Genomic DNA, 23,077 nt, shown 5'->3' on the forward strand with positions numbered 1-23,077 from the left:
ATTGGTCAAGTCGCCTGCATCCTACAACGTTTACAGTAAACGTGCCCTTCCACTAACTAGATGGTTATTTCAAATCAAAGTTTAATTGGCCACGTACACAGATGTTATCGCAGGTGCAGCGAAATGCTTGGCTACATGAGTAATAAGCTATACGAGTCATGACTTGTTTGATATAAACCCTTGGGGAGCATAGGTCATCCACACATAATAATAACAACAAATGAATAATACCGCCACTAATAAGCATCTATAAAAGGCCTTTGACATAGAGCCTTTGATGTTACCTTCCTCTTTTCCCTTAGTTTAGCTGCCTCTTTAGGGTGGTTGAAACGGAACATGTTGGTTCTCCCCAGTAGGATAACAGCACCTATCAAACACAATAGAATGATAAACATTGAATAAAGATAATAAGGGGAAAAAAATACATAGGAAGGGAAATGCACATGGGTGGGTTTTACTACTGATTGGGCATTCACAGAACAAGCATTGTGTTGGCTGGCAGGAACTGGAAATGCTGTCGTACACGTCGATCCAGAGCATCCCAAATATGCTCAATGGGTGACATGTCTAGTGAGTATGAGATATACGGACGAACTGGGTCATTTTCAGCCTCCAGGAATTGTGTACAGATCCTTGCGACATGGGGCCGAGCATTATCATGCTGAATGAGGTGATGGCGGCGGATGAATGGCACAAATCTGGGCCTAAGGATCTCGTCACGGTATCTCTGTGCATTAAAATTGCCATTGATAAAACGCAATTGTGTTTGTTGTCCATACCATAACCCCACCACAGGGCACTCCATCACAACGTTGACATCAACAACCCGATCGCCCACACGACATCATACACGTGGTCTGCGGTCGTGAGGCCGGCTAGACGTACTGCCAAATTCTCTAAAATAACATTGTAGGCGGCTTATGGTAGAGAAATCAATATTAAATTCTCTGGCAACTGCTCTGATGGACATTCCTGCAGTCAGCATGCCAATTACACGCTCCCTCAAAACTTGAGACATCTTCGGTATTGTGTGACAAAACACACATTTTAGAGTGGCCTTTTATTGTCCACAGCACAAGGTGCACCTTTGTAATGATCATGCTATTTAATCATCTTCTTGATATGCCACACCCTTATTCTAAACCTAACTCTAACAAGCAGTTGCTTATCAACAGTTTGTTGATAGTAGACTATGACCATCTGTAGAGCATCTACAGATGGAAAATCCAGACAATCAAAATAACGTGCCACCAAAAGCGCATACCTTGGTTTAGTGGGGAGGCTTCTGTCACTTGCACTCCATTCACGGAGCACTGGGCCCCATTGAGTGGAACCAGTGTGACGGTGCCGGTCTGGTTCGCAAACATGCAGTGTTCACTCTCTAGGTCCAGCCCATGGAGAACTATAGAAGAGAGAGGGAAAGACAGACAGATAGAGATAGAGATATATATACATACATACATACATACATACATACATGTGTGCGTGCATTATCAATTGTTTCTTTGTCTTGATTTGTAGCAAAGTACGACAGCGGATAGAGTATGTAACAGAGGCCACTCACCGATGTCCTGAACAGTCGACGCATCGTCTCGACCAACATTCGTCCTGCCCTCCTAGAAAATAAAATGAAAGCGATACAGTATGTCATGTCCAAATAACTTCTATTTAAGTTTAATAGGAGGACAAATTAACTTGTGAAGCAATCTGAGGAAAAAAAGGGTAAAAATAACTAAAAAGAGTCAAGTTAATAACCTTTAGATGGTAGAGGATGATGCCAGTACTTAGGAGGTCGTCGTCGATACCAATTAGATGAGGCAACTCCGAATCGAGGACGACACCGATTCCCTCTTTCCTCAGGGCAAGGGTTTCTTCCTGTAAAGATGAGATCAATTGTCAGTCATTAGGAATTGATGTTTCTGACTTAAGTCAAGTCAATTCAATTTCACAGCTGACTATAATCTAAAAAGGCATATAACCAGAGTGCTTCTGTGAGCTAAATTAAATTTGACATTTTATACAAATATATACCCACTCACCTTGAGAATGTTCTGAGTTTCATTCCACTTGTTAGTCCACTCCTTGGTTAGCTCCAACACCTGACAGAAATGGCAAAAATATTTTTCTTGAATATCAAAGATGGAGGTCACATCATTAACTTGCTGTAATGCTTGACTTTTTTGTTTATGGATTCGAAGACTAGAACACTGCACTTCCAAAATGTCAATAGCTTATTTTGGGTAATCGTGTTCATTTTTACTCGTAAAGGAACCATCCACATGGCCTTACTCGGGCTTCGTTCTGGTGTAGTTTCTCCTCCATGCTCAGAGCAGTGGGTGAATCAAGAAGTGCAATCTGAGAAGGATGAAACCAAACCAACAAATCAATACATTATTGAATCACACATCAATACTCCCTAAGTCAGTGCGACCTAGTTAGATAAGATGGGACATTTAAAACACAACAAGGTCATAGGCCAGTAGATAGAAAGGTGGACATGTTAATAAAACATAATGTACTAGTTATGCATTATAAAAATGTGCCCATAAATTAACAAAGCGCATTTTTGCTATACCCATTTGTGTAGTATAACAGTTTTTTACATAACTTGTAAGGCAGTGCATTGTAGAGCTGTTTTGTTTTAAATTAAATAAATAAATGGATATTTTAAAAAAATAAAAAAATAAAACAGAGAAAATGTAGTGGACATGATAGTTGAGTTCCAATGCCCTAAACCAGTGGTTCTCAAACCTGGTCCTGGGGACCCAAGGGGGTACACATTCAAATCATCAAAGCCTGATGAGGAGTTGTTGATTTGAATCAGGTGTGTAGTGCTAGGGCAAAAACAAAAATGTGCACCCCTTTGGGTCCCCAGGACCAGGATTGAGAACCACTGCCCTAAACCACCAACACACACACAAATCAATTCAGGTCAGTGTGACAAATCCCCACCTGGTTTCCCTGGACCAGAAGGGCCTTCAGTCGGGCAATTTCGGCCCTGAGCTCTCGGATGAGCTTGACGTTGCAGTCCTCGTTGATCGTGGGCTTGTTGATGATGTTCTTGGCACGGTTGGCGTAGCGCAGAGTGCTCAGAGTCTCGCCGTAGTTGACGTCAGCAGGTGAAATGGCTGCCGCAAACGAGAGCAAAACATCTTTGAAAACTTTGTCATACTACAAAACACTTTTACATTTGCCGTGTTCTAATGCTACATCTTTGACTGCAAACATACCACAGATATTTAGTTTATGGCCACTCACCACACTTAAGCCTCATATACATAAAGTCAGCCTTAACAAGTGTTTAGAAAGCCATGTTCTCAAATTCTAGCACCAAGTATACTGGACAAGGAACCCAACAATGTCTGCAAAGCACATTCATGATTCCTGCTGTGGTAAAATTGTAAAAAAATAATAATAATAAAATAAAAATAAAAAATACAAATGGGGTCCCTATTGTTTTATGGCTGAAGATCTCTAGGTAACCACCCCCGTCATCCATTTTACCCTGAGCTGAAGAGCCGAAACACGTTCTGCGCATGCTTGGACTGCCAGATTTAAATCAGTTAAATTAACTTCGTAATTTTTGTCAGTTGAAAACACACTGAAAACATCCAAAATACATCATGTACAATGCCATGTAAAAACATGTTGACTGTAGCTAGGTTTCCATCCAATTGACGACAGATTTGAATGACAATATTCTAAAATCTTCAAAGAGAATTTGCATATTTTCACACCAGTGGTGCGTTTCCACCAAACGGACTTGTTGCAGATAAAAAAAAAATCGGTGCACACAAAATTCACTTTTTCATGCACCAAAAAAAACATCTAAAAGTTCAATATGTTTCCATCGCATTTTCAACTCTGCGGATAGTTTTGTTACAAAAACTGTGGCGTTAAATAGAAAATGTGCCTTCTCTGGTCGTGGCACGTGCGCTCTAGCCAACAGCAGCACGTGATTATTATGGATAACAATATTTTAATTTGTCAAATGGCAGTCGAGCATCGATCATGTCACCAGAATCAGACCCTTCAACACTCATTTGGAAGGAGCATCAAGCTCATACCGTGCACTTTCACCACGCTTTGAAGTTCATCATAACTTATTTAATTTGTAGCCTAATAAACTGCATGGTTTCCTGAGTTGTAGTGGGAAAACCACACACACACACACGTCATCGCATGACTCCCAAGTTTACTTCGATATGATGGTTATTATATCAATGTTTGCGCATAAAGGCGTTTCCACCACCATTTCTTACATAATTAGTTTTACAGACACAAAAAGATCCCACCATGTCAAACAAACAAATTACGTTGACATTTACACAATTGTACAGGAACTTCCTGTTTCCATCACAGATGTCTGGATTTTTTTCCTTCTATGATATGACTTTACGTGCATAAAAACTGTGGATGGAAACGTTGTTAGTGAGGTTAAACAAAAAGTGTGCCTAATTTTGCCAAGTGTTACTTTAGACAAAATAAAGACTACTATATTCTTGTGATGTTTTTTGTAAGAAAAATCGTAAATTACAGCTAATTCTGAATTTGCGATTAGTAACTCGATTACATTTTTCTATTGTTTGACAGCCCTAACGCATGCGTTTCTTTACGCGCACATTATTGTGGTCACCCTCCCTTCACATTTCTTACGGTCTATTGTGAATGTTAATTCTTCAAATGGTTCATTCTTCAACCATTTGATCTCAAATCAGTTTTATGGGGATATGGGCAATTCCACATTAACACAATTATGCTGAGACACAGAATGTCATTCTGTTACAAAACTTTGCAATCGCACTGTTCAAGTAAATGTGTTTTTGTAAAATTGTATGTGGAAATTGTTCAAAGTAGTCCTTCTGCATAGAACATTTTCTCTCATGTGGCCAAAACTCAACAGCACATCCCACTAGGCAAAATATGTGCTTTGATTTAAACTTAACACAGTTAGACTATCCTATAGTTTAACACCATTTGCTCATTGAAAATAATTAAACATAATAGAATGATTGAGACCGTGGGTGACCAGTGACTTGTTGATGTTGCCGCCCTCCTTGAGCTGGACTCCCGTGGCACAGGTGGCGTCCGCTCTCTCGCCAACTTGGCACATATTTTGCCTAGCGGGACGTGCCGTTCCGTTTTGGCCACATGAGAGAAAATGTTGATCTTTTGCGCAATCATCCTAAAATCTCAGTGTTTTTTGTCTTAAAGTAACGTTATACTATTAGATGAAATATCTTGCAGACATTGATTAAGCTTTGATCCAACTTCATTAAACGAGCACCATTCGAGTCTATGAGTAGAGCAGAGACTGTGCTTAAAGTAGAGAATCCCGCACATGCGCAGAAGCATTCAGAACCTTTAGCTGTCGGGAAGAAGGGTTAAGAAAAGTCAGATCCGCAGCGACGCCGTTGTTTTATCCCAGTAATAAGGGTGGCTGGGCTCAGGATCTGATCTATAGATTAATGACAATCCAGGGTTCCCCTTATATACTGAAGTAGACAGGTAAAAACCAAGGTTCCTAGTCCGGTGTATTTGGGGCTTTTCAAGGGGAGGATTGGAAACATTTGATTAAATGCAAGACATTTCGCATTATTAAGGACTTACTAGCGATCATGATGGTCTTGGAGTTGCCTCCCAGGCTGTCCTTGAGGAGCCACGTTAGCACAGAGTCTCTGTAAGGCACAAACACCTGCTTCTTCTTCAGGTTGGTGTTCACTCCGTCCTGGCTCAGGTCCGCTGGACCAAGACAAGGAAAAGATTTCAGATCAATCAATCAGAAAAAGAATTGGCACTTCAGGCAGGCTAGAGCAAACACTCAAAGTATTTGAAAGATTTCAAGTACTATTTGAATCCAGGTCTGATCAATGGGCAAATCAACAGACATTGGAACACTGCTGTGGTTCAAATATTGTAAGGGGAAAACGTATTATTGTGGCCTGCATATTCAAGCTAAAAGACATCGCCAGATAAGGGGTTTCATTCCATACAACATTTTTTATTATGCGACTTGAACGAATACGTCTTCATATCTGCCGTGTCATTGATATAACAGTTGGTATAACAGTTACCCACCTAAAGCGGAGATGACATTGCCCAGGGTGACCAGTGACTTGTTGATGTTCCCGCCCTCCTTGAGCCGGACTCCAGTGGCACCGGTGGCGTCCGCTCTCTCGCTGCCCGCCAAGTCCACCAGGTGGATTTTACTGATCGTCTCGCAGGGCATCTCCGCGTCAAACTTAGCCTGGAGAGGAGGGAGAAAACGCGTAAAAACCCTGAAGGATTTCAAAGAGGCTGAAAGGATAACATTGTTAAGTCTGATGAAGAACTTTGAGTCGAAACGTTGCACTTAAACTGTGGGTGCAATCTACACTGTATGTATCTAAATTTTCCTAATATGGATAAGTGCCATCACAGATGCTATTAGTGGCAACCCCTTTAAGGGTTAACATGCAGCATATAATGCAACATACAGTCCTCCAAAGCCACAGTCCCACTACTTTTTATTTCTCTCAATCAAAGTCATTGATTGGCTAGGAGTCCACTCACTTGGTAACTGAATCAGTCCCTAACTAATAAACAAGGACTACTACACTGCAACCTTTGTGGACTGGAGCTCCTGGAGTAGCAGTAGCTAGCTAGCCTAGTGGTAGCTGTAGCAGTAGCTCGCCTAGCAGCCCACCTGGGTGAAGTTGATGGTGAAGATGGCGTGCGAGCGGCTGCTGGTGTCGTTCATGCCCGTGGCGGCCGTGGTGCGGTTGATGTTGCCCGCCTCCATCAGCTCCTCCACGTCGTGGTAGTTCTGCACCAGGTGCTTGGACAGGTCTGGGGTCAGATTGGATTAACACATGAGTTCATAATACAGAGAGATATCCACTGTTATAATGAGCTTGGGAGCCATCATTCTGCCTTACAGACAGGTGTGGGATCGGTCTCAGAATGAATAGAGAAAATACCAAATGAGGTCCCTTACGTCGGTATAATCTTATTCATTATGATCTAAAAAGCATAATGTTGTCTTACCTTCCACATAGGGTCCATCCTTTGGGTGCTCCCTCACCCTCAGGTTGTAGGTTTGGGTGGACTTCCTCCTGAGCAGGTCCCTGACACGTTCATTGTAGATCTCCAGGTAGCTGATGACATTGAGAGGATATAAAGAGGTCATTCAGAGGTCAAGTTTAGCCTGATGATATCTACCAATTATTAAAGGGACCCTTTTTGTCGTCTCTTGGATGAGGTACGAATTGCTGGAACGTCTACTGATCATGTGCAATCACTTTTTATTACATTTAAAAAAGGATCATTGAGCCACCATTTTAAAAAAAATATGATTTTCACATTTTTCATGTTATATCGTTTGTGTGCATCTCTGAGCAATGTTCTATCAATTCCCAGGGTAATGTGTGTGTATTGGACCTATTGCCGTCCAAACAGGTAGAAATACAGCCAGTGTATGACGAATTTTGCATCATATGATGCAAAACACATCACACCGGCTGTGAAAACGTGTGTTTGGAAAGTTAAATAATCTTGAAAACTTTATTGCTGACATGCACAACATTTTGGCACAGTATCAACAGTGGACTAATGCAACAAATACCAAAAGTATTGTTTTTGAGTGGATTATTCCTTTAAGCTTCTTAATTGAAGCTGGAGACATATCTCCCTCTCCAACTTTAAGAAACAGCTGTCAGAGCAGCTTACCGATCACTGTACACAGCCAATCTGTAAATAGCACACCCAACTACCTCATCCCCATATTGTTATTTATCTTCTTGATTTTTTTCACCCCAGTAGCTCTACTTGCACATCTATCACTCCAGTGTTAATGCTAAATTGTAATTATTTCGCCTCGATGGCCTATTTATTGCCTACCTCCCTACATTTGCCCACAATGTACATAGATTTTTTTCCTATTGTGTTATTCACTGTACGTTTGTTTATATGTAACTCTGTGTTGTTGTTTGTGTCGCACCGCTTTGCTTTATCTTGGCCAGGTCGCAGTTGTAAATGAGAACTTGTTCTCAACTGGTCTACCTGGTTAAATAAAAACGTATTGATTTTTTTTTATTCCAGAGAATGACAATGGACAGAATTTTCTTACCTGACCTCGGTGCGGAAGGAGGCCTCATCCCAACGAGTCATCCCAGCAATCCGGCTGAACAGACCCTCACATATCCGTGGAATGAGCCCAGCATCTCCCTGATGAAAAATAAATCCATAGATCAAACACTTAATCGCAGAGGATAATTTGCAGAGGATAATTTGGCGTTAAGGCTGACAATAATTGACCCTGTTCAGTGGAGGACTGGACTGAGGAAACCTGTTGATATGTTACAGAATATATCTTAAAATAATTCATTACTCATTACAGGGAAAACTCTAAATATGTCACGTTTGGCTTTAGTCTTCTCCAAAACAAGAGGCCACAGAGAAAACTGACACTGAACTTTGACTTGTACTTTGCCGTAATCACTTTCCCCTAGGCTTGTGAAAACAAAACAGGACTGTCAGAGCCCTCCTTCGTTACTGTGATATTTGCTTAGGGTCTCCACGACTGATTGAAGTCCCAATAGTCTGATAACAAAAACAACAGCCCTGTTGAGTAGGCAAATGTTGTGGAAAGTTCCAGAAATGTCATGAACAGAGTAGACCTGATTCCTTATCTCCATGTCAAAGAGGCATGATTGTTGTACATTATAGAGTTCCAGTCAAAAGTTCGGACACATCTACTCATTCAAGGGTTTTTCTTTATTTGTACTATTTTCTACATTGTAGAATAATAGTGAAGACATCAAAACTATGAAATAACACATATGGAATCATGTAGTATCCCCCCCCAAAAAAATAAATAAATAAATAAATAAATAAAAAAAATAAAAGTGTTAGATCAAAACATTTTATATTTCAGATTCTGTCACCCTTTGCCTTGATGACAGCTTGGCACACTCTTGGCATTCTCTCAACCAGCTTTATGAGGAATGCTTTCCAACAGTCTTGAAGGAGTTCCCACATATGCTGAGCACTTGTTGGCTGTTTTTCCTTCACTCTGCAGTCCAACTCATCCCAAACCATCTCAATTGGGTTGAGGTCAGGGGATTGTGGAGGCCAGGTCATCTGATGCAGCACTCCATCACTCTCCATCTTGGTCAAATAGCCCTTACACAGCCTGGAGGTGTGTTTTGGGTCATTGTCCTGTTGAAAAACAAATGATAGTGGGACTAAGTCCAAACCAGATGGGATGGCGTATCGCTGCAGAATGCGGTGTTAGCCATGCTGGTTAAGTGTGTCTTGAATTGTAAATAAATCACCAACAGTGTCACCAGCAAAGCACACCCACATCTCCTCCATGCTTCACGGTGGGAACCACACATGCTGAGATCATCAATTCACCTACTCTGTGTCTCACAAAGACATGGCAGTTGGAACTAAAAATGTCAAATTTGGACTCATCAGACCAAAGGACAGATTTCCACCGATCTAAATGTCTATTGCTGGTGTTTCTTGGCCCAAGCAAGTCTCTTCTTATTATTGGTGTGCTTTTAGTAGTGATTTCTTTGCAATTTGAACATGAAGGCCTGATTCACACAGTCTCCGCTGAACAGTTGATGTCGAGATGTCTGTTACCTGAACTCTGAAGCATTTATTTGGGCTGCAACCTGAGGTGCGGTTAACTCTAATGAACTTATCCTCTGCAGCAGATGTAACTGAGAATTATTTTCCTGTGGCGGTCCACATGAGAGCCAGTTTCATCATAGCGCTTGATGGTTTTTGTGACTGCACTTGAAGAAACTTTCAAAGTTCTTGAAATTGTCCAGATTGACTGACCTTCATGTCTTAAAGTAATGATAGACTGTCATTTCTCTTTGCTTATTTGAGCTGTTCTTGTCATAAGATGGACTTCGTCATTTACCAAATAGGGCTATTTTCTGTATACCCCCCCACTACCTTGCCACAACACAACTGATTGGCTCAAACGCATTAAGGAAAGAAATTTCACAAATTAAGTTTTAACAAGGCACACCTATTCATTGAAATGCATTCCAGGTAACTAAGTCATGAAGCTGGTTGAGAGAATGCCAAAAGTGTCTACTTTAAACGATCTCAAATATAAAATACATTTGGACTTTTGAACACTTTTTGGTTACTACATGATTCCATATGTGTCATTTCATTGTTGTAATGTCTTCACTATTATTCTACAACGTAGAAAATAGTAAAAAAATTAAGAAAAACCCTGGAACGAGTAGGTGTGTCCAAACTTTTGACTGGTACTGTATATTTCATCATTCCACAACGTTGTGCCCTGCTGAACACAGCCCAGTCTTTGATGTGGGCCTGTATTCATAACGCGTCTCAGAGTAGGATAATTATGAAAAAGATTATATAGACAATGGAGACCTGATCCTAGATCAGCACTCGTACTCCGATATGTTTTAAGACCACAGGCCAAGAAAAGGGAATGTTTGTCTCACTGGATTTCCCATCATGGTGTAGGACTTCCCAGAGCCGGTCTGGCCATAGGCAAAGATGCAGGCGTTGTAGCCTTGGAACGCAGCCTTGAGGACATCCGAGCCCAAGTCTTTGAACACCTACAAAGGAAGAGGGCAAACATGGGCTTGTTCAATAAGGTGAAATGTTCAAAGCTTCTACAAATTGGAATGTAGCTGATATGATTCACAATGACAGGGACTCATTTGTTCCAAACAGTACATTTAGATCTGAATGTTCTGTAAAGTTGCGACCTCCTGAACAGGCCCCAGATCTAACTACCTCAAACAGATCTCACTGTAAGCAGTCAGTGAAAGAAAGAATTTAGCCAATACAGTACAAAGTCAAAAATATGGAATTTATGCATGCATAGTTTTAAAACACATTTATAACAGTTAGCTCATGGGCTGTGTTACTATTGATACTGCACTGACATGATGCCAGGGGTGAAAGTAAGCCGGTACGGTCCAGGACAGAGAACCGTCAAAATAAATAGTGTGGGTACACTGTACCGGTTGAACATATCACAATAATTCAAACAAAGATTCCAAGAAAACTGTAGGCCACTACAATATTATTTATCATTACCGCATGTCACCCACATGAAAAGTTGGCAAATGTGTGGAATACGCTTCACAATGCGATGTGGTTTGGCGATAACACATTTTGCAAAGGCAGCGATGTGTGGCTGTGACCAAGACGCACTTGGACAGTGGACGCATCAATTCAGGTTACAAGTGTAAGCCTAATCAAAAAGAAATCACTGAATGTCATTCATTACACCTCTTGGTGTTTTGTTACTGATGCCTCTTTCCATTCATCAAATGGCGGGTGGACAGCACAATGTATGCATTCAGGAATTAGTTTATAATGGAGGAACGTGCACAGGTAGCCAGGCTTACAGGAGCGTTTTCATCGAATTGTTTGATAATCAGATGAAAACGTCATGACTGTTTATGTTAATGCCACATTAAAAAGGCAATACAATCAAATGAAACAACAAATCTTTACTTTTAGGCCCACAGAGATCTTAACAGGGATTCTATAAGTAATTCTGTTTCAGCCTCCCACAAAATGTGTACATGTGATAAGGTACTGTACCAGTAAGAAATGAAATCTACTTTGACCCCTGTATGATGCAATATTATGATTTTTTAAAAAAGGTTGCACAACAGTAAGTCATATCTTATGTCAGAAGCTTGGGAGTCAACATGTGGACTAGACTAACAGAACATTAGCCAACTGTTTTGACTCAAATAACCTCCATCCATAACAAAATGTCCTACAAGTAAAAAAAAAAAAAAATGTAAATGACCGCTGAACAGAGGCAAATGTAAGCTGCTTTGACTATAATCTGATTTGGACAACAACAACAAAAAAATTGAGAAATTAAAAAAACAACAGAAAGTTGTTAGATGACGTTTTCCGACTGAAATATGACATTTACCTTTTCCTGAGAGATAAAGGTGTTGCTTTTACTGTCGGCGGAGTCATAGGAGAAGTCATAGGTGAAGGTCTTTTTACTCTCCCTTGTCGAATCCCCGGTAATGCCATCTGGTATCTAATTAAACACAACAAAATCGGATGAAATATACTGTAAAGACAAAGTGGAGTGAAATTGTATTTAACTAGGCAAGTCAGTTAAGAACAAATTCTTATTTACAATGACAACCCCGGCCTACCCCGGCCAAACCCTCACCCGGACAACGCTGGGCCAATTGTGCCGTGCCCTATGGGACTCCCAATCACGGACAGTTGTGATACAGCCTGGAATCGAACCAGGGTCTGTAGAAACACCTCTAGCACTGAGATGCAGTGCCTTAGACCGCTGCTCCACTCGGGAACCCCGAACATGAGGCATGTTCACAGATCATATGTTATGTCCAAATAAATGAATTATGTATTCAATTAATCTTCAAGAATTGATGAAATAGAACTAGTATTAAAAAGTAATATTCAATAACACTTTATGCTAAACATCTGCCAAGTTGAAACAAATACAGGCCTAGCTATGGGTAAATACATTTCTATTGCAATAATAAGGCTGTTTAAAACTTAAAATGACCTTCAAGTTTGTAATGGTGGTCTTGTCGCCTTTTATTTCAATTATGTTTTTGGCAGTCAAGTCCTTCTCCCTGTAAAAATCAAAACATAAAACAGGTTAATACTTCCAAATAATTAAGCTTTCCCTTTCTTTGAGCCAAACCAGGTGCAACAGAGACAGTGAACCAATGAAGGAGCATCAGATAAAAAAAAATATTACCAAATTGTAGTACTTTGTGATTCATAAATTTGGACCAACAAGAAAGGTACCCGTTACATTAGCAACAAAAGACAACATAGTAAACATACATTTACTGCGGTTTAATTAATCAGAAGTCTACATTCTCTCTAAGATAGGGCTAGTGTATGCCGTCTGGGGTCGGGAAGAATGCCAACTGAATCCTCTTAGTTCTTATTTGGTTAATTGATCAATAAAAGTCTGGAGGAAATGTCTCTTGGTATGACTATTCCTATGTCTCTCTGTGGAAGTATTCAGTTCAAGCTTGTATTATTAGTGGCCTTTCCAGTTTGACATACTGTAATAAAACCGTACTTTCTGGTGCCTAACAGATTACCATTAACACAATGCCAACTGGATCAGGTTAGACTCTGGGCCAATTGGTATAAAAATGTGTCAAAGGTTACTTCCTTCAGAATCCTTCCTTGTTTTTCCTACAGGTGCATAGTGGAAATGATTTGGAATCTGTACATAATATTTCACACACCCACATTTAACATTTTTATTTTATTTAACTAGGCAAGAACAAATTCCTATTTACAATGACGGCTTAGGAACAGTGGGTTAACTGCCTTGTTCAGGGGCAGAACGACAGATTTTTCATTATCAGCACGGGGATTCGATCTAGCAACCTTTAGGTTACTGGCCCAAAACTCTAACCACTAGGCTACCCGCCGCCCCAGCATAGATGTGTAGAGTAAGTGGCAGGGTGGTTGTCTTCTGTCATGCAGCTATGTACGTATCCTATTTACTGTAGGAATAAGTTTGTGATAAAAAAATTAAATGCCATGCAATTCTTGATAGAGGTTAGAAAATTATTAAGGTATCCCATAATCCCTGGGTGGCTGCCAATACTAACTCCCAATACCAGACACAGCACAGCCATGGTAGCTCTAGTTACTTTTCTTCATGTTTGTTTTGTTGGTTAACCTGTTCACCAGTCACCTTGCCAGCTGTCTGCTACCTAAAATAATGTGTGTGTGCCAACCTCCAGGCGTTCTTATTTGTAGATTAGTAACGGGGTGTGTGGTGGACTCGTGCTCCATTGAGTGGGGTTGGCATTTAAATCCCAAATTTTGTCTCCCTCTAAATTTTGGAAGAGACACTTGTTATGACAAAATCTATTAAGCAGTGTTACTGCAACATGGCCATTCACATTAGAGTGTATTAAACTGTTAGATGTTGGAAATGGTTACAATGTATCACAGTGAGCTAGTGTCCAGCCGGGCGCCTCTCTTCAAAGGAAACAATATGACCATTAATAACAATAGCATAATTTGTCCGTTTTGTTTAGCATGTTTTTTTTCTTTACTTACCGTCTGTTCATAGGCCTGAGCCGGACAGCCACCCGCACCGATGCCATTGCACATCCCTGTTGTGTCGGCGTCACCTGCTACTAGATCCAGGTATCCTTGAAAGGAACAACCCAATCGTGTGAAGTACAAATAAAATGTGGCTAGCACCCAAAACCAGCGGGCTAAGCGCGTTTCGGTATCTTGAGTCTGTTTCCAATTTCCTCTGTACCACCCGACCGGTTACACACAGAGCCAAGTTTACTTTCAAAAGAAGAGGGCTAGCTACTTTATGCGCCCCCCCCCCCGAGACTTGAGCGCGCACTTTATATTAGCCTGCTAACATTACCGTCACAGAAAAAATTATCAAACACACAGTGTCATACGATAGTAAATCACAAAGCTGATACGGGTACTCGGAGAGGACACATTACATTCGTGGGGAAAATAGTTACACTCCCGTACAGACGGTGGCGGTGAGAACTGTTGATTAACCGAAGAAGAACCATGAACCAGTGCGCACACATTTACCTCCTGTGTTTCCTTGAAAGTGTGTAGAGAGAGGTGAGTGTTTTCACAGTTTCAAGTCAGTTTATCTGCAATCAGGGCTCAGGAAATGTTCTGTTTGCACACATATACATATTGATCTGTTTAATCTGTACCTGTGTCTGGTCAGCGGCACCAGCTATCAGTTCGTGGTGATGAAGCTTACTAGAAATGTTAACTAGCTAGCTAATGCTAGTTAGCGTGCTTCATCGCTTCATTAATTTGTACTAGTTAGCCAGAAGTAGCTAAAGCTAGCTAGCAGGCTAAAGTACCCAGCTTTTTAAAATGTATTTCTTTATTTGTTAATTTTGTAAAAACATTTTTAGTACCCAGCAATGTGGCTATGTTTTTGTTTTGTTGTTCCAGGTGAAAGAGCGTCAGGGGAAAGTTGTTAATCATGGATATTCGACCAAACCACACCATTTACATCAATAATGTAAATGATAAGATCAAGAAGGATGGTAAGAATCACAGTGCAACTTTGTTCCAAGATCATGTATCTAGCTACAGCGTTCCTTCAGAGCTAGATAGCTATTTATTCTCTTGTACTAGAGCTGTAGTAAGTTTACATACATTTCTTTGTCTGTGTCAATGGTCTATAAGTAACAACACTTAAGTAACATTTGTTGTTGTCTTCTAGAACTGAAGCGGTCACTCTATGCCCTGTTCTCTCAGTTTGGGCAAGTCATGGACATTGTTGCCATGAAAACCATGAAGATGAGAGGGCAGGCGTTTGTGGTGTTCAAAGAGCTCGCCTCATCTACGAACGCACTGCGTCAACTTCAAGGTTTTCCTTTCTACAATAAGCCCATGGTAAGTTACTACTTAGTTTCACAAATGGGAGAAGTACAGGATGGTATTCATTACCATATACGAGCAAAATGTTTTGCACCGTAGCAGCAAAACGTTTTGCAATGGAAACGGGGGGTTTCTTAGTGGACAAGTTCAGGCAGTGCCTCAGCTTTTCGGTCTGTTTTCTACCATTTGGTTTCTAGTGAATACGACCCAGGTCTGTGCTAAGCAAAAATCTTATTGTACTTGTCTCTTATTTTCAGCGCATTCAGTATGCTAAGACAGACTCTGAGGTGATCTCCAAAATCAGAGGCACATTTGGGGACAAGGACAAGAAGAAGGACAGGAAGAAGAAGGCTCAAGATCAAGTGGCCAACGTGGCCAAGAAACCAGCACTGGTGAGACTAGTATAGTATATTAAAATAACATTTTCAAATGTTATTTGTCACATGCGCCGAATACAATAGGTGTAGACCTTACAGTGAAATGCTTACTTTCAAGCCCTTAACCAACAATGCAGTTTTAAGAAAAATAAATGTAAAGTAAAAAATAGATAAGTGAAAAATAAAAGTAACAAATAATTAAAGAGCAGTGGTAAAATAACAGTAGCGAGGCTATGTACAGGGTAATGTGTGAGGGCACCGGTTAGTCGAGGTAATTGAGGTAATATGTAGGTAGAGTTTTTAAAGTGACTATGCATAGATAATGAACAGAGTAACAGCAGCATAAAAGAGGGGGGCAATGCAAATAGTCTGTGTAACAATTTGATTAACTGCTCAGGAGTCTTATGGCTTGGGGGTAGAAGCTGTTAAGAAGCCTTTTGGACCTAGACTTGGCGCTCCGGTACAGCTTGCCGTGCTGTAGCAGAGAGAACAGTCTATGACTAGGGTGGCTGGAGTCTTAGACAGTTTTTAAGGCCTTCTTCTGACACCACCTGGTACATAGGTCCTGGATGGCAGAAAGCTTGGCCCCAGTGATGTACTGGACTGTACGCACTACCCTCTGTAGTGCTTTGCGGCCGGAGGCCGAGCACTTGCCATACCAGGCAGTGATGCAACCAGTCAGGATGCTCTCGATGGTGCAGCTGTAGAACCTTTTTGAGGATCTGAGGACCCATGCCAAATCTTTTCAGTCTCCTGAGGGGGAATAGGTTTTGTCGTGCCCTCTTCACGACTGTCTTGGTGTGTTTGGACCATGATAGTTTGTTGGTGATGTGGACACCAAGGATCTTGAAGCTCGCAACCTGCTCCACCACAGCCCTGTCGTTGAGAATGGGGGCGTGCTCGGTCCTCCTTTTCCCGTAGTCCAAAATCATCTCCTTTGTCTTGATCACATTGAGGGAAAGATTGTTGTCCTTGCACCACACAGCCAGGTCTCTGACCTCTTCCCTATAGGCTGTCTCGTTGTCGGTGATCAGGCCTACCACTGTTGTGTTACCATTGGAGTCGTGCTTGGCCATGCACACATGAGTGAACCTGGGGTACAGGAGGGGACTGAGCACGCACCCTTGGTGGGCCCCCATGTTGAGGATCAGCGTGGCAGATGTTTTGTTACCTACCCTTACCAGCTGGGGGCGGCCTGTCAGGATGTTCAGGATCCAGTTGCAGAGGGCGGTGTTTAGTCCCAGGTTTCTTAGCTTTGTGATGAGCTTTGAGGGCACTATGGTGTTGAACGCTGAGCTGTAGTCAATGAATAGCATTCTCACATAGATGTTCCGTGTAGGGTTTTAGGGATAATGGTGTTGATGTGAGCCATGACCAGCCTTTCAAAGCACTTCATGGCTACAGACGTGATTGCTACGGGACTGTAGTCATTTAGGCAGGTTACCTTAGTGTTCTTGGGCACGGTGTAGTATGATTCATTCTTAGTCCTGTATTGACGCTTTGTCTGTTTGATGGTTTGTCGGAGGGCATAGCGGGATTACTTATAAACTACCGGGTTAGAGACCTGCTCCTTGAAAGCGTCAGCTCTACTCTTTAGCTCAGTGCGGATGTTGCCTGTAATCCATGGCTTCTGGTTGGGTTATGTATGCTACAGTCACTGTGGGGATGACGTCGTCGATGCACTTATTGATGAAGCCAGTGACTGATGTGGTGTACTCCTCAATGCCATCGGAAGAATCCCGGAACATATTCCAATCTGTGCTAGCAAAACAGTCCTGTAGTTTAGCATCTGCTTCATCTGACCACATTTTTATTGACCGAGTCACTGGTGCTTCATGGTTTAGTTTTTGCTTGTAAGCAGGAATCAGGAGGATAGAATTATGGTCAGATTTGCCAAATGGAGGGCAGGGGAGAGCTTTGTATGCATCTCTGTGTGTGGAGTAAAGGTGGTCTCGAGTTTATTTTTTAAAAATTCCGGTTTTTTTTCTTCTTCTGATTGCCCATTTAACATGCTGGTAGAAATGAGGTAAAACGGATTTAAGTTTCCCTGCATTAAAGTCCCCGACCACTAGGAGCGCTGCCTCTGGATGAGCGTTTTCCTGTTTGCTTATGGCCGTATACAGCTCATTGAGCGCTGTCTTAGTGCCAGCATCGGCACATAGGCTATATGACTGCGTCCCAAATGGCATCCTATTCCCTATACCATATATTATAGTGAATCATTTTGACCAGAGCCTATAGGGCACGGGTTGGCAAAAGAAATTAGCCAAAAAATTGTAGACCTCCACAAGTCTGGTTCATCCTTAGGGAGCAATTTCCAAATGCCTGAAGGTACCACGTTCATCTGGAGAAACAATAGTACGCAAGTACTAACATCATGGGACCACGCAGCCGTCATTTCGCTCAGGAAGGAGACGTGTTCTGTCTCCTAGAGATGAATGTGCTTTGGTGCAAAAAGTGCAAATCAATCCCATAACAACAGCAAAGGACCTTGTGAAGATGCTGGAGGAAACAGGTACAAAGTATCTATATCCACAGTAAAACGAGTCCTGTATCTACATAACCTGAAAGGCCGCTCGGCAAGGAAGAAGCCACTGCTCCAAAACTGGCATAAAAAAAAGCCAGACTACGGTTTGCAACTGCACATGGGGACAAAGATTGTACTTTTTGGAGAAATGTCCTCTGGTCTGATGGAACAAAAATAGAACTGTTTGGCCATAATGACCATTGTTATGTTTGGAGGAAAAAGGGGGAGGCTTGCAAGCCGAAGAACACCATCCCAACCATGAATCACGGGGGTGGCAGCAGCATGTTGTGGGGGTGCTTTGCTGCAGGAGGGACTGCTGCACTTCACAAGATATATGGCATCATGAGGAGGAAAAATATGTGGATATATTGAAGCAACATCTGAAGACATCAGTCAGGAAGTTAAAGCTTGGTCACAAATGGGTCTTCCAAATGGACAATGACCACAAGCATACTTCCAAAGTTGTGGCAAAATGGCTTAAGGACAACAAAGTCACGGTATTGGAGTGGCCACCACAAAGCCCTGACCTCAATCCTATAGAAAAATTGTGGGCAGAACTGAAAAAGCGTGTGCGAGCAAGGAGGCCTACAAACCTGACTCAGTTACACCAGCTCTGTCAGGAGGAATGGACCAAAATTCATCCAACTTATTGTGGGAAGCTTGTGGACGGCTACCCAACACGTTTGACCCAAGTTAAACCATTTAAAGGCAATGCTACCAAATACTAATTGAGTGTATGTAAACTTTTGACCCACTTGGAATGTGATGAAAGAAATAAAAGCTGCAAAAAGTCATTCTCTCTACTATTATTCTGACATTTCACATTCTTAAAATAAAGTGGTGATCCTAACTGACCTAAGACAGGGAATTTTTACTAGGATTAAATGTCAGGAATTGTGTAACTGAGTTTAAATGTATTTGGCTAAGGTTTATGTAAACTTCCGACTTCAACTGTATGTGATCGTGTCTCAATGTATTACATTTTTCAAGTTTTAATGTCACGTGCACAAGTATAGTGAAATGCCTTTCTTGCAAGCTCTAAACCCAACAATGCAGTAATCAATATCAATGTAATACTAAAAATAACATACGGTAGAACAAAAGCAGAAATAAGAATAACACAAGAAAGTAAGTAAGCTATTTACAGGGTCAGTTCCAATACCATATTTACAATGTGCAGGGATACTGGAGCGATAGGTAGTAGATGTGTTTAGGGGTAAGGTGACTAGGCATCAGGATATATGATAAATAAAGTAGCAGCAGCGTATATGATTATGCCAGTACGTGTGTCAGTATAGATGTATGTACATGTTATGTGTGTGAGCAAATTAAGTCTGTGTGTTGGAGTGTCATGGTGCATGAGTGGCGGCAGGTAGCCTAGTGGTTAGAGCGTTGGGCCAGTAACCGAAAGGTTGCTAGATCGAATCCCCGAGCTGGCAAGGTAAAGATCTGTCATTCTGCCCCTGTTCCTAGGCCTTCATTGTAAATAAGAGTTTGTTCTTAACTGACTTGCCTAGTTAAAAAAAGGTTAAAATAAAAATGAGTGTGTAGAGTCCTGTGAGTGTGCATAGAGACGGTGCAAAATAAAATAGAAGGCACAACTTAGATTATTATAATTATGCTCTGGCCCGCGACCATCCGCTCTGACAACATTTGTCCCGAGGCTGAATCTAGTTGCCTACCCCTGCTATAGGGCATGAGTATTTGTCAACATATTGCACATAGCCATCCTGTACACTTTTGAATGTAGTCAGTAATTGTACTCCAACGCTATTTTTATAACTTGTTTATCTTTTCTATTAACAGGGATCAGCCAACACAAACAATGCTCCAACAACCATGCAGGTAAGCCTTTCTAGCCCTATCAAGAATTATAACCTAGAATGTTAAGTGAACTTGTTAATTTTCCTTTTGCTGAGTAAACTGTTTGTCCTGCGTAACTGTGTTCTTTTCTTTGGTTGCTGCCATCTGTAGTGTTTGATAAAAGATCTAATTTTATGTGACGTCTGTCAAATTGCTCTGTGTAATCCACTGTTCTCCAATAGAATATGAAGTTAGTGACTTCGAACATGCGCTACCATGGGATACTTCTATAAAGGATTTAATGCTAACTGTGCTTGTCCTGATTGTTATAGAGTTAGAATCCATAGTTTTTGATAAGAAATCGCATTCTATGCATCCCCTGCCTCCAAAAAAGAATCTGCCGTGCAGTGACGTGGCTTCTCGTTCTCCGTTAACAAACAACGGCTCCCTGGGCGGAGGTCGTGTAAAATTCTGTTTAAAAAAAATACGGTTTGCACCACCCAAAAAAAATAATGTAGTTACGCAGGAGAAACATAGGTACAAGTTACACAGTAAAGAATGCCTTTTTTTTTTTTTTTCAAGTATTGACTGATACTGACTGTAATATGGGGTACACTCCGCCGACACTCATCGCAACTCAACTCCATTGAGTTGTGTTTACTCACAAATGTACCAAATGACTGACTAAGTCACTAGTGATGATGGACTCTCTTAATAAGCGCAATATTGCAATGCCTTGTATTCTTGCAAAAATCTCTGCTCTCTCTGCTTAAGGAGCCTTTTACTGTTTTGATACGCCCTATTTGGATTAACTGTTGGAGTGTTACAGATAGTCTGGTCTGCTTATTGACTAAGCTGCAAAAATGTTCCATGGGAGAGTTTTTTTGTGACAATTACAGACTGATTTCTTTGTCTTTTTAGGTTCCAGACAATCCACCCAACTACATTTTATTCCTTAATAACCTGCCAGAGGAAACGAATGAAATGATGCTCTCCATGCTGTTCAATCAGTGAGTATTGAAATCTTGTTGTCAAATGAGTAAACTCGCTTAGATGCCTGATTGCATTCATTCTTCGGCAGCAGTTGTTATTGAGTCTGGCTCATGAACTTGTGAAATATACAGTAGTAGTTTTATATCAGGGTTTCTTAAAATCTGGGTAGGAGCCCTGGGCATGTGAGAGAGGTGGGTTGTGAGTTATGAGAATACATGTATAATCACACACACACTTTCTTCTTCATTTGGGTCGTTGGAGGACCAATTTGGGTCACAGGAGGACTGTCAATTTCTCATTTGGGTCTCGGAGCTGAAAAAGTTTAAGAACCTCTGCTTTATATCATTCACATTTCAGACTTCACCATTGCCAGGTGGTGAAGTCTTTGATATGATATTTTGCAGAATGGCAACTGGGGCTCTGTTCAAGAGGGTGCAAAACTACAGAACGTTCAGATAGAAATGCATTGTGCAGAACAAACCTGTTTATCTACCATGTAGAAAAGGGAGATCATGTCAGCTCTATTCATTACATTTCTGATTTCTGAACATTTCACCTCTCAGTACACCCATGATTTCTCTTTTTCCTAATAGATTCCCTGGTTTCAAAGAGGTGCGACTCGTCCCTGGCAAACACGACATCTCCTTTGTAGAGTTTGAGAGCGAAGGCCAGGCGGGAGTGGCCAAAGACGCACTGCAGGGCTTCCGGATTACAGCCCAATGCGCCATGAAGATCACTTATGCCAAGAAGTAGTTCCCACGATGACGTCACTGGACAGGGACCACACATTGGACTCGGTTAGAGATGGGTTGGACCCCCTGATTTTTACTGGGGGTTTTTTTGTATCGGCTGTGGAATCTCCCAGGAGTTTTCGTTGTTGTTTTTTTTGACTGATTTCTGTGCAGTCGCTGTGAGGTGGAATGTGAAGAGAATCCTCTAAACATCGTCTCTCTATTTTGTATGGCGCAGTAATAAATAACTCTTGTGTAACTGTGGTGCCTAAGATGCTTCCTCTGACATGTTCCAAGTTTCTATCCCTGGTCCTGAAGGCGATTGTAGATTCAAGCCCAATAACGTGTAAAAATGTGGTGTCATGACATCCTTACTCTCTGAAAACATATAAACGTGAAATAGTTTTCTTTTGCAAATTCACCATAATTGGGGATACTAATCATTAGTCCAGTGATCAAGTGGGTAAATTGTCATAGTTTGCATCTCAGTCATGTTAACAGCCTGAATACAGTTACTACAGCTCAGTTGAAACTTCAGAAACCCCTCTAGCCAGTTCTGTTGTTGGGTGAAACATCTGGGCTCTTCTGCACTCATTAGCCCAAAACAATACTTAAAAGTGGCTGAATTGACTTCCTAAATTTGAATTGGCGGTTAATAGAAAGCTCTTAAATCAGCATTCCCAACAATTCACCACCATTCATTCAGACTATTCGGATCTAGCACTGTCCGCGTGCCTTCGTAACACTTCAGCGTCTCAACAGACAGGCACATCAATAATGTTGTCTTCGAATATATAGTCAGAACACAACATATTGATCAAATGTTTGATGAAAGCTAGTGCAGACAATGGGTTCAGTAATTTCCAAATGAATAATTATGCTTTTGATGTCATCAAGTTGTGTATGTTCCCTGGAGCTATGGAGAGAGCGAGGGGTGAAATGAGAAACAGATTTATCTCCCAAAGATTTATAAAACGTGATGACATGAGTCCAGATGTTTACTGCTTTTGATTGTCGCATGGTATGATAAGTGCCTCGTGAAGATGGGACACATTTTCCATGAGGGGGAATCTCTGCTAAATGGTCCAGCTGGTTTAAGATCATTTTCATAAAGATCATACTGTACAGTGAGGGGGGGAAAAAGTATTTGATCCCCTGCTGATTTTGTACGTTTACCCACTGACAAAGAAATGATAAGTCTATAATTTTAATGGTAGGTTTATTTGAACAGTGAG

The 23,077-nt window shown here is 41.3% G+C and overlaps 2 protein-coding genes across 11 annotated transcripts in view; one reads left to right on the top strand and one right to left on the bottom strand.

Moving 5' to 3' along the window:
* kif16ba (kinesin family member 16Ba) overlaps nucleotides 1-14,459 on the bottom strand; it is a 28,710-nt gene extending 14,251 nt beyond the window's left edge. For 2 of the 10 annotated variants that reach the window (XM_014172912.3, XM_014172906.3), the window contains exons 1-16: nucleotides 14,092-14,452; nucleotides 12,560-12,629; nucleotides 11,942-12,055; nucleotides 10,479-10,595; nucleotides 8,108-8,205; nucleotides 7,027-7,136; nucleotides 6,686-6,828; nucleotides 6,079-6,247; nucleotides 5,611-5,742; nucleotides 2,953-3,128; nucleotides 2,290-2,355; nucleotides 2,040-2,099; nucleotides 1,756-1,875; nucleotides 1,565-1,616; nucleotides 1,265-1,402; nucleotides 285-367 (exon numbers count right to left, since the gene is read on the bottom strand). In XM_014172912.3, the coding sequence (XP_014028387.1) occupies nucleotides 285-367; nucleotides 1,265-1,402; nucleotides 1,565-1,616; nucleotides 1,756-1,875; nucleotides 2,040-2,099; nucleotides 2,290-2,355; nucleotides 2,953-3,128; nucleotides 5,611-5,742; nucleotides 6,079-6,247; nucleotides 6,686-6,828; nucleotides 7,027-7,136; nucleotides 8,108-8,205; nucleotides 10,479-10,595; nucleotides 11,942-12,055; nucleotides 12,560-12,629; nucleotides 14,092-14,138 (1,695 nt within the window). In that variant the 5' untranslated portion in view covers nucleotides 14,139-14,452. Of the gene's footprint in view, nucleotides 1-284; nucleotides 368-1,264; nucleotides 1,403-1,564; nucleotides 1,617-1,755; nucleotides 1,876-2,039; nucleotides 2,100-2,289; nucleotides 2,356-2,952; nucleotides 3,129-5,610; nucleotides 5,743-6,078; nucleotides 6,248-6,685; nucleotides 6,829-7,026; nucleotides 7,137-8,107; nucleotides 8,206-10,478; nucleotides 10,596-11,941; nucleotides 12,056-12,559; nucleotides 12,630-14,091 lie in introns of all 10 variants that reach the window. The other 8 variants (XM_045705781.2, XM_045705780.2, XM_014172873.3 and 5 more) reach the window with 5 other exon arrangements.
* Nucleotides 14,460-14,494: 35 nt separating this feature from the next.
* On the top strand, nucleotides 14,495-22,101 carry LOC106586069 (U2 small nuclear ribonucleoprotein B''). The gene is made up of 7 exons (XM_014172937.3): nucleotides 14,495-14,631; nucleotides 14,980-15,074; nucleotides 15,254-15,426; nucleotides 15,669-15,803; nucleotides 20,122-20,160; nucleotides 21,040-21,128; nucleotides 21,705-22,101. Exons 2-7 carry the CDS (start codon nucleotides 15,011-15,013, stop codon nucleotides 21,862-21,864), a joined length of 660 nt encoding a protein of 219 aa, XP_014028412.1. The 5' UTR covers nucleotides 14,495-14,631; nucleotides 14,980-15,010; the 3' UTR covers nucleotides 21,865-22,101.
* The last annotated feature ends 976 nt before the right edge of the window (nucleotides 22,102-23,077 follow it).

This window comes from Salmo salar, chromosome 02, assembly GCF_965601325.2.
Source record: "Salmo salar chromosome 02, fSalSal1, whole genome shotgun sequence".
NCBI classification, from domain to species: Eukaryota; Metazoa; Chordata; class Actinopteri; order Salmoniformes; family Salmonidae; genus Salmo; species Salmo salar.